We start from the raw sequence: 10,000 nt of genomic DNA on the forward strand, positions 1-10,000 counted from the left end.
ATCTACTACACGTGCTCAAAGCTCCCAACAAAAGGTGCCTGGCCAACAGTAACACTTAACATGCGCGGCACGAGGTATGCCGCTTGTTAGACGATAATATTACATTTTTTTTCCGACAGAGACAACGCTGTTATTGACCAGGTACTCATGAGAGAATGCAAATAAAGAGCCTTTTTCTAGGACTTAACTATGCGCCTTTAGAGCGGGACTCTAACCCTGGACCTTCCGGTCCCAAGGCGACTGTCATACCTTTTGACCTGAAAATATAGCCGCATACTATAATGGAATTAATATAATAATTTAAAGAGACTCAATCTCGCCGTGAAAGGGTTAAAATCAGTTCTTTGCCATTTATTTGAATCACAGACAGTCTTTAAAATGGCATAATTTGGTTGGAGGGAAAAAGATGTTTACAATTTCTGAAACTCCACAGAAACGAGAGTCATTGTGTTATTTGGGAAAGGGTTATTAAATTTTCAAGACTCATTGTTTAACGTTTAAAAGTGCTGAAATCTTTTAGACAAGCTGTATTTGTTGTTTTGTTTATGTTTTTGGTTTTTGTTTGTATATTATGAAAGGGTGAATGTAATTAGTGTTGAATAATTCATGAGCTCTCCCTTTGATTTCAATTATCGGAACGATGAATACAACAAAAAGACGAGAATAATAATAATAATAATGATAATAACAAAAATTTTCAAATATTATGATTGGCCTGTTGTTCTATCAGGGATGCTTTGGTCATTACAGAATGTCTGGTGGAATAATATCATAATTTAAACCTCTTGAATCCCGTATTTTTCGTGGGGATTTTGATGCCCAAAAAAGAATTTATATTGTTTAAATGAGACTTTGTACCAAGTGTATAATATTACGTTCTATCGAGAGGGATGGAATCTAGCTTTTCAAAAGTGCAAAAAGAAATATATATATATATATATATATATATATATATATATATATATATATATATATATATATATATAAATAATAATAGCTTTAAAGACTCAACTAAAATTTTCAGAAAAGGTGAGAAGCTGTTGTGGTGCTGGATGGCAATGGCTAGTGCAACTGTTCTCTGATCTCTCTCTCTCTCTCTCTCTCTCTCTCTCTCTCTCTCTCTCGCTTCCCCTCTCTCTCTCTCTCTCTCTCCCTCTCTCTCTATCTCTATCTATCTATCTATCTATCTATCTATCTATCTATCTATCTGTCTATCTATCTATCTATTTATCTATCTGCCTATCTATCTTCTCTCTCCCTCTCTCTCAGTCAGGCGGAGGATGCCGTAACAATTGGATCCCCAAGTTTGACTTTGAAACCGCGATATTTCTATTCTTCTGTTTTCATCTGGCATTTCTCAATAGCAAAAATTTGCAGGTCTGATATGCGAACGCAATCACTGGCCTAGATTAGGATTTTTGTCATGGACGATATTTTTGAATCAATGATGAGCCCATAATGAATATGGTTATGAGACCTGCTCTTCACCATTTATTTTCAACTAAAATGTTAATAATTTTTGATTTATTAATGTTACAAGTAACAAATGTTGAAGGCACCTTTTCGATATCTGGTCCATCACAATATCATACAAGATTGAGGCGATCGATTTGTGTGCGGCTATGTGGTCTAGTGGTATGACACTCGCTTTCGATCGGAAGGTCCTGGGTTCGAGCCTCGCTCGGCGCATAGTTGAGTCCTTGGAAAAGGCTCTTTACTCACAATCTCTCACCGTACTCAGGTGTAAAATGAATACCCGGTCGTTAACAGCGTTGTCTCTGTCCGAAACAAGTGTAATATCGCCTAGCAGGCGTCATGTACCGACCTATATGTTAAATATTGCTGTTGGCCAGGAACCCATTGTAAAGCGCTTTGAGCACTTTTAGTGGATATTGCGCTATATAAAAAAGCAACAAAAAAAACCCAACTCAATCACAAATGAATTCATTTCGTTTCTGTGATGGTCCGGGCTCGAACCGGAGAGTAGGTCGAGCAAGATATCCTGGAAGAAAAAAGAATCTAAGAATGGTTGAAAACAGAGGGAACTCGTTGATGAGATTCCTTACAGATCCGGCCGATACACTGAGCTCAGCCTTTAAGAGAAATGAGAGAAGGTAGAAGGAGGTCGTACTTCACGTAATGACCACGATAGAGAAATTGTAATAATAAATGGAGGGAAATCAAGATTAACCATTACGATACATTTATTACAGAAACTAAATTACATCTACAACATATATAGTTATCCATTCATCCTGTACGTCTCTCTCCTGACATTCGCGAATAAGGAACACCACGGCACACATATTATTATAAATAATAAACGCTGTACGCGGATTGCGTCCAGTGTTGTGTGTTAATACGATTAGTCTGACGGGAAGGACCGCTGAGAATTTTATTTAAACGCATACCATCAAATAGGTCGTGCAATCTGTGGCCTTTATATCGTTTATGGGACAGCGTGGCTCAGCGGTATGGTCTTTGCTTCGTACCCGAAAGGTACCGAGTTCGACTACCCGCCGCGTTGTAAGGCCTTGAGCAAGTCGCCTAGCCTTAGCTCACTTTGCGGCGCTGCACTGCGACTGACGCCTGAGTTATTCCAGTCTTCCCTTGGAATAGACCCTAAAGAAAAATTTCCCCTTAGGGATGAATAAAGGGAATTTATTTAATTTATTTATTTTATTTTATTATTATTTATTATTTATTTATTTATTACTTTCTAGATGTCGATGCTGCCACAGTCCTCCAGCTGTTCGGAAAACAATTCTTTGAGTACTGTGTGGAATCTGGCTATGACAAAATATTAAAGGTTAGTGATTATCACCTATTAATTATTACCTTATCGAACAAAAATGAATAAAACTGCTTCAAGAAATTACATTGGGCTTAAATCCAGCCATCATCCAAAATTATTAAAACGATGATGACGTGGGCGTTGAAAATGTCCCTCAGAGATAGCTTTTTGAAGGCAATACTTGATAAATTAATGGCTAGACAAAGCGCACTGTTGGCCTTTTTTTAGTAGATTTAATGACATAATTGGTATATACAATTGGCATTTTAAATTGGTATATAATTTCCCACTGACACATCCTTTGGGACAAAACTAGTTTGTTGTTTGTTTTTTTTTTTAAACCTTTTTATTACAGTTGTCAAAACAACTAAAGATGTTTTCACAATAGCCTTATTTTGTCCTTCATTCTCTCCTCCCTCCCTCTAACAAACCCTAAATTACCCATAATCCCCAGGTACTGGGTGCCACCACCAGAGACTTCCTAACCAATTTGGACGCCCTCCACGACCATCTGTCTACCATTTATCCGGGCATGCGTGCTCCCTCCTTCCGGTGCACTGAGCGTCCCTCAGATGGCGCCACAATTTTACATTATTACTCTGACCGCCCTGGGTTAGAGCATATCGTTATTGGCATTGTCAAGGTTTGTGTTGCTCTGTCATCATCATTATCATCATCATCATCATCATCATCATCATCATCATCATCATCATCATCATCATCATCATCATCATCATCATCATCATCATCGGGACCGCCATCATCATCCATCATCATCATCATCATCATCATCATCATCATTATCATTATCATCATCATCATCATCACCATCCTCATCTTATTCAATATTCGTGCTCTACTATACTTTATCAATACTTCAATTTAACACCTCTTGTCCCATTATTTTATAAAGTTCTGATACAAAATGTGGAACTCCACCTCAAGACAGTATTATTATTATGCAATAACGTGAAAAATATCAGACTTTACATCTATAAATTTCACCGAGCACAATGGATATATTTTCTAAAAAGGATAAAAACGAAAATTTCACATTTCTCATCATTTTAGCTCTAAACCAAATTGTTGACATCCTTTTCACTTCGATATAATAACCTTTTGAGGCCATAGGCGACAAATTATAATTTCCTTAAAGGATCGATAAAGTATGTACGAGTATAATCTTATCTCATCAACGTGGCTATGTGGTCTAGTGGTATGATATTCGTCTTCCGATCAGAAGATCCAGGGTTCGAGTCCTGCATAGATGAGTCCTTGGAAAAGGCTCTATCTATTCTCTTGCTGTACTCAGGTGAAAAATGAGTACCTGGCCGTTAATATCGTGAAAAAAAAAAGTCAAATCGCTTTGAAGGCTTCATTACTCGTCCTAGGTGTTAAGTGTTGCTGTTGGCTAGGAAGCCCTTGTAAAACTTTTAAACACGTTTAGTGAATATTTGCACTATATAAATGCTCAGATTTTTTATCTCTTCCCAACTACACAGGAAGTAGCTAGAGAGCTCCACAAATCGCCTGTCCGAGTAGAGCTGGTCCAGGAGAAGAGTGAAAGCTGTGACCACGTCCAGTTTGCCATCATAGAAGAGAACAAACCAGTCAACCAAATGGGTGGGGATCTGGAAGAGATTGACAGCACTTTGTCCTCAGACATGCAGATCAGCCCCGCATCCTTCTGCAAGGCTTTTCCCTTCCATCTTCTCTTCGACAGAGACTTGGTCGTACAGCAGGCTGGAGTCTCCATCAGCCGAGTCATCCCCAACGTAAGGCTCTATTACTTACTTACTTACTTACTATCCAGCGTCGTCCTCATTGATGTTGGCTGCCCGCACTCTGTGATAGCAAAAAGTCCATTCCCTTCGTCTGTTGACGGTATCTTATAATTCTCTTCCATTCTTCTCTGTCCATTCTAGGATGTTTTTTTTATATAACTAGGCTTAGGTCTTCCCCTTCTTCGTTTGCTCTCCATTTTCCCCTGTATCCCATCTTTCATTAGGCTCTATTACTTTATAAAAAGTAAATAATAAATATATTCCCTTTACTCATCCCGTCGGGGAAATTTGGCTTTATGTTTTTCCCAAGCGAGACTAGAATAAATTAAATTAAGAAATTAAGGAGCAGGCACTGGTGTAAGATAAAGAACTGAACAAGTGTGCATGAAAGGTGCCGGACAAAGCAAGAAAGAAAAATACAAGAAAAAACCCATCTCATTTCCTCTATTCCCCCCCCCCCTGCATTTCTGTTCGATTTCATTGTAAAATTCAATTTTCGGAAATTTATTTACCTAGACCGACGTGTAATTATTTACAGGTCTGATGACCCATTTTCTTATGGGCTGGTTTTTTGTAATGGAAATCTCCAAAAATGACGCAAATATTGTCCATTACAACAATGTTAAACTAGGCCCATAAGTGGGTTTGGATGTCAGACCTGCATAATATGTACACGTCGACCTAGACATAACACCAAGTTGGTTCGATGTTCCAAATATAATTTTTTGATATCCGCAGGTTTTAAAAAATTGTAAAATCACCGAGCTTTTTGAGATGGTGAGACCTCACATGGAATTCGGGTTCGAACACATCCTTTCGCACATTAACACAGTCTTTGTACTACTGGCCAAGGAGGGTGTGTTGTGTATTGACAACAACAGAGATGAGGATGGGATTGGCCCTGGTCTCAACGCAAATAATCAACAAATGAGGATCAAAGGTAGGAATTTATGAAAATTGAACAAAAAAAAAAAAAAAAAAAAGGAATAAAAATCCAATAATGCAACTTATAATGTAACTGTGCTCTTACGATAGTAAAATGTGTCTTTAAGAGCCATTATGCCTATGGAGCCGGAGTTTGTCCAGGTTTCTATAGCAATCGCAAATGCTCGCTATCCTTTTGATAGGACGTTAATCTATCGCAAAGTAATTTCGGCCAGATTAATAGACCCAGCTACCCAATCACTGTTGGGTGGATAGGGGTGTTGTCAGAAAAATAAAACCTCGACTGCACGCGGGATCGATCTAGGTCCCTTTGCTTGTGAAGCTATTGCTATATCAACCGAGCTCACGACCTCCAACAATGATATATAATGTACAAAAATATTGTAATAGATTCGAAAGAGAACAAGATATTAAATATGGAACGTTTCGGGCTCAAATCTCTTCTTCAACTAATAAAAAAAAACAGTTACAAGGGCAATACTTTTCGATCAATCAAGACAGAAGTCTTTAATTGCTTTTTTAAAAGTTTAACTGTAGAAGGACTTTGCGCTCGAAATTTCAAGTTTGATATTTTGCTCTTCTTTGAAACTGTTATAATATTCATTATTTGTACATGACGCTTTACAGTCCACATGTTCTAGCAGCTTACTATTAGCGCTAGAAATAAGGCGCCTAACTTACAGTTTTCAGCTATGCTTGAGTTGCATTGCAGTTGTCTTTATCAAGATTAAATGGTTTAATTTAAGATTTTTAACCGTTGTCGTGAATTATATTAAGACAATAACAAAAGTGTTCGCTCGAGATCAACAAGTTCCCGATTTGTCATATCTAATTCTTCCTTATATTCCTCTTTTCTCCACGTATTCTGGCATTAAATAAGTACCTACCCAATTACCTTAAGGACTCTGTAAAAATGAAATAAAATAAAAAGATGTTTGCAGCACCTCCAGACGCCATGTCATGTCTTGTTAGATAGTATGAAGTTGACGTCAATCAGGTCTTTGTTATTGCTTTTTGCCATCGGCGTTTATGAGTAATTCTCACTAAACTATATTAACCAGACTATAAAGATTCAAGGTTACATATAGTTAGTTTTGTGTGTTGATCCGTTATACTTCCGGATGGCATTGTTGTGAGCTTCTTAACCAAGCGCATACTATCTATATGCTGTTGGCTTTGGACCCTGTGTAATGCGCTTTGTGCACATTTAGTGGATGTTGCACTAAATATAGAAACTCTGTTTCTTTTCTCCACAATCAGGTCAGATGATCTACGTACCAGAGTGTGACTCCATTTTGTTTTTGTGCTCACCGAGCGTCACCAACCTCGATGATATATGTAGGCGGGGCTTATATTTGAGTGACATTCCATTACACGACGCCACCCGGGAGCTTCTCTTGCTGTCAGAACACTTCGAGGCTGAATACAAACTAGCCCAGAGTCTGGAGGTCTTGACAGATCAACTTCAACAAACGTACAGGGAGTTGGAGGACGAGAAAAAGAAAACAGACAGGTTTGTGTTGGGCGATATTAAAAACGTACAAAAATAGTTCCAGCTACAAGTTTGATGAGTTCCATAAATAGTGGTTGGGTGGCTATGTGGTTTTGTGGCATGCCACTCGTTATCCAAATCGGAAAATCCTGGATTAGAGTTCCGCTCTGAACGGCGCATTGTTCAGTCTTTACTCACATTCTCTGTACTCAGGTGAGAGAGATTGTGTGTGTGTGTGTGGGGGGGGGGGGGGGGGAGAAGAGTGAGAAATAAAGGAAGAAACAAAGAAACAAAGAGAGAGAGAGAGAGAGAGAGAGAGAGAGAGAGAGAGAGAGAGAGAGAGGGGGGGGTGGGGGGAGGGGGCATAGAGACTTTATGTAAACAAGTTATCCAGATTTCCAGTAATCGATTCCCATTAACGTATCTAGTTTGGGGTGTGTCTTTTTTACGAAACCCGCCGAAACCCGCCGAAACCCTGCGAAACCCGCCGAAACCCGCCGAAACCCGCCGAAACCCGACGAAACCCGACGAATCCCGACAAAGTTATGGGAAGTAGGTGGCTGTGGGGAGTGAACCTAGAACTCAGGGAAGTGTACACCATTGGGGAGTGAACCTGGGACTGGGTTTCGGCGGGTTTCGTAAAAAAGAACCAGTGCTTTTTTACGAAACCCGCCGAAACCCGCCGAAACCCGGCGAAACCCGACAATATCCAGCAAAGTTATGGGAAGTAGACAACTGTGGGGAGTGAACCCGATACTCAGGGAAGTGTACACCAGTCGGGAGTGAACCTGAGACTAAGGTTATCGGCCGGTTTCGGCGGGTTTCTTAAAAAAGAATTAGTGCTTTATTACGAAACCCGCCGAAACCCGCCGAAACCCGACAATATCCGGCAAAGTTATGGGAGTTTGGCAATAGTGGGGGGTGATCCTGGGAGTCAGGGAATTGCACACCAGTGGGGAGTTAACCTGGGACTGTGTAAAAAGGATATCAGTGGGAAATAAACCTGGGACTAAAGGGAGATGGATACCATTGAAAGTTGAAGCCGGATATGGGAGTTGAGTACCAGAGGAGAATGAACCTGACACTATAGAAGGTGGGCGCCAGTGGGGAGTGAACCTGGGACTCAGGGAATTTCACACCAGTGGGGAGTTAACCTGGGACTCTGTAAAAAGGATATCAGTGGAAAATAAACCTGGGACTAAAGGGAGATGGATACTATCGAAAGTTGAAGCCGGATATGAGAGTTTGGTACCAGAGGAGAATGAACCTGACACTATAGGAGGTGGGCACCAGTGAGGAGTGAACCTGGGACTATGTAAACAGGATATCAGTGGGAAATACACCTGGGACTAAAGGGAGGTGGATACCATTGGGAGTTGAAGCCGGATTTGGGAGTTGGGTACCAGAGGAGAGAAAAACCTGACACTATAGGAGGTGGGCGCCAGTGGGGAGTGAACCTGGGACTATGTAAAAAGGATATCGGAAATAAACCTGGGACTAAAGGGACATGAATACCATTGAAATTGAAGCCGGATATGAGAGTTTGGTACCAGAGGAGAATGAACCTGACACTATAGGAGGTGGGCGCCAGTGGGGAGTGAACCTGGGACTATGTAAACAGGATATCAGTGGGAAATAAACCTGGGACTAAAGGGAGATGGATACCATTGAAAGTTGAAGCCGGATATGAGAGTTTGGTACCAGAGGAGAATGAACCTGACACTATAGGAGGTGGGCGCCAGTGAGGAGTGAACCTGGGACTATGTAAACAGGATATCAGTGGGAAATAAACCTGGGACTAAAGGGAGGTGGATACCATAATCATTGGGAGTTGAAGCCGGATTTGAGAGTTGGGTACCAGAGGAGAGAGAAACCTGACACTATAGGAGGTGGCCGCCAGTGGGGAGTGAACCTGGGACTATGTAAACAGGATATCAGTGGAAAATAAACCTGGGACTAAAGGGAGATGAATACCATTGAAAGTTGAAGCCGGATATGAGAGTTTGGTACCAGAGGAAAATGAACCTGACACTATAGGAGGTGGGCGCCAGTGGGGAGTGAACCTGGGACTATGTAAACAGGATATCATTGGGAAATAAACCTGGGACTAAAGGGAGATGGATACCATTGAAAGTTGAAGCCGGATATGAGAGTTTGGTACCAGAGGAGAATGAACCTGACACTATAGGAGGTGGGCGCCAGTGAGGAGTGAACCTGGACTTTTTACATTGTCCCAGGTTCACTCCCCACTGGCGCCCACCCCCTATAGTGTCAGGTTCATTCTTCTCTGGTACCAAACTCTCATATCCGGCTTCAACTCCCAATGGTATCCATTTCCCTTTAGTCCCAGGTTTATTTCCTACTGATATCCTGTTTACAGAGTTCTAGGTTCACTCCCCACTGGCGCCCACCTCCTATAGTGTCAGGTTTCTCCCTCCTCTGGTACCCAACTCCCAAATCCGGCTTCAACTCCCAATGGTATCCACCTCCCTTTAGTCCCAGGTTTATTTCCCACTGATATCCTGTTTACATAGTCCCAGGTTCACTCCCCACTGGCGCCCACCTCCTCTAGTGTCAGGTTCATTCTCCTCTGGTACCAAACTCTCATATCTGGCTTCAACTTTCAATGGTATCCATCTCCCTTTAGTCCCAGGTTTATTTCCCACTGATATCCTTTTTACAGAGTCCCAGGTTAACTCCCCACTGGTGTGAAATTCCCCGAGTTCCAGGTTCACTCCCCACTGGCGCCCACCTTCTATAGTGTCAGGTTCATTCTCCTCTGGTACTCAACTCCCATATCCGGCTTCAACTTTCAATGGTATCCATCTCCCTTTAGTCCCAGGTTTATTTCCCACTGATATCCTTTTTACACAGTCCCAGGTTAACTCCCCACTGGTGTGCAATTCCCTGACTCCCAGGATCACCCCCCACTGTTGCCAAACTCCCATAACTTTGCCGGATATTGTCGGGTTTCGGCGGGTTTCG

General features: G+C 41.3%; 1 protein-coding gene across 2 annotated transcripts in view; it reads left to right on the top strand.

The window, feature by feature from the left end:
- Positions 1 to 10,000, top strand: part of LOC144970435 (guanylate cyclase soluble subunit beta-1-like) — a 30,107-nt gene that overhangs the window by 11,935 nt on the left and 8,172 nt on the right. For both annotated transcript variants that reach the window (XM_078910069.1, XM_078910070.1), the window contains exons 4-8: positions 2,724 to 2,809; positions 3,249 to 3,437; positions 4,297 to 4,569; positions 5,317 to 5,518; positions 6,784 to 7,036. In XM_078910069.1, the coding sequence (XP_078766195.1) occupies positions 2,724 to 2,809; positions 3,249 to 3,437; positions 4,297 to 4,569; positions 5,317 to 5,518; positions 6,784 to 7,036 (1,003 nt within the window). The remainder of the gene's footprint in view (positions 1 to 2,723; positions 2,810 to 3,248; positions 3,438 to 4,296; positions 4,570 to 5,316; positions 5,519 to 6,783; positions 7,037 to 10,000) is intronic.

Source organism: Berghia stephanieae, chromosome 4, assembly GCF_034508935.2.
Source record: "Berghia stephanieae isolate SIO BIC M18660-M18661 chromosome 4, UCSD_Bste_1.3, whole genome shotgun sequence".
NCBI lineage: Eukaryota > Metazoa > Mollusca > Gastropoda > Nudibranchia > Aeolidiidae > Berghia > Berghia stephanieae.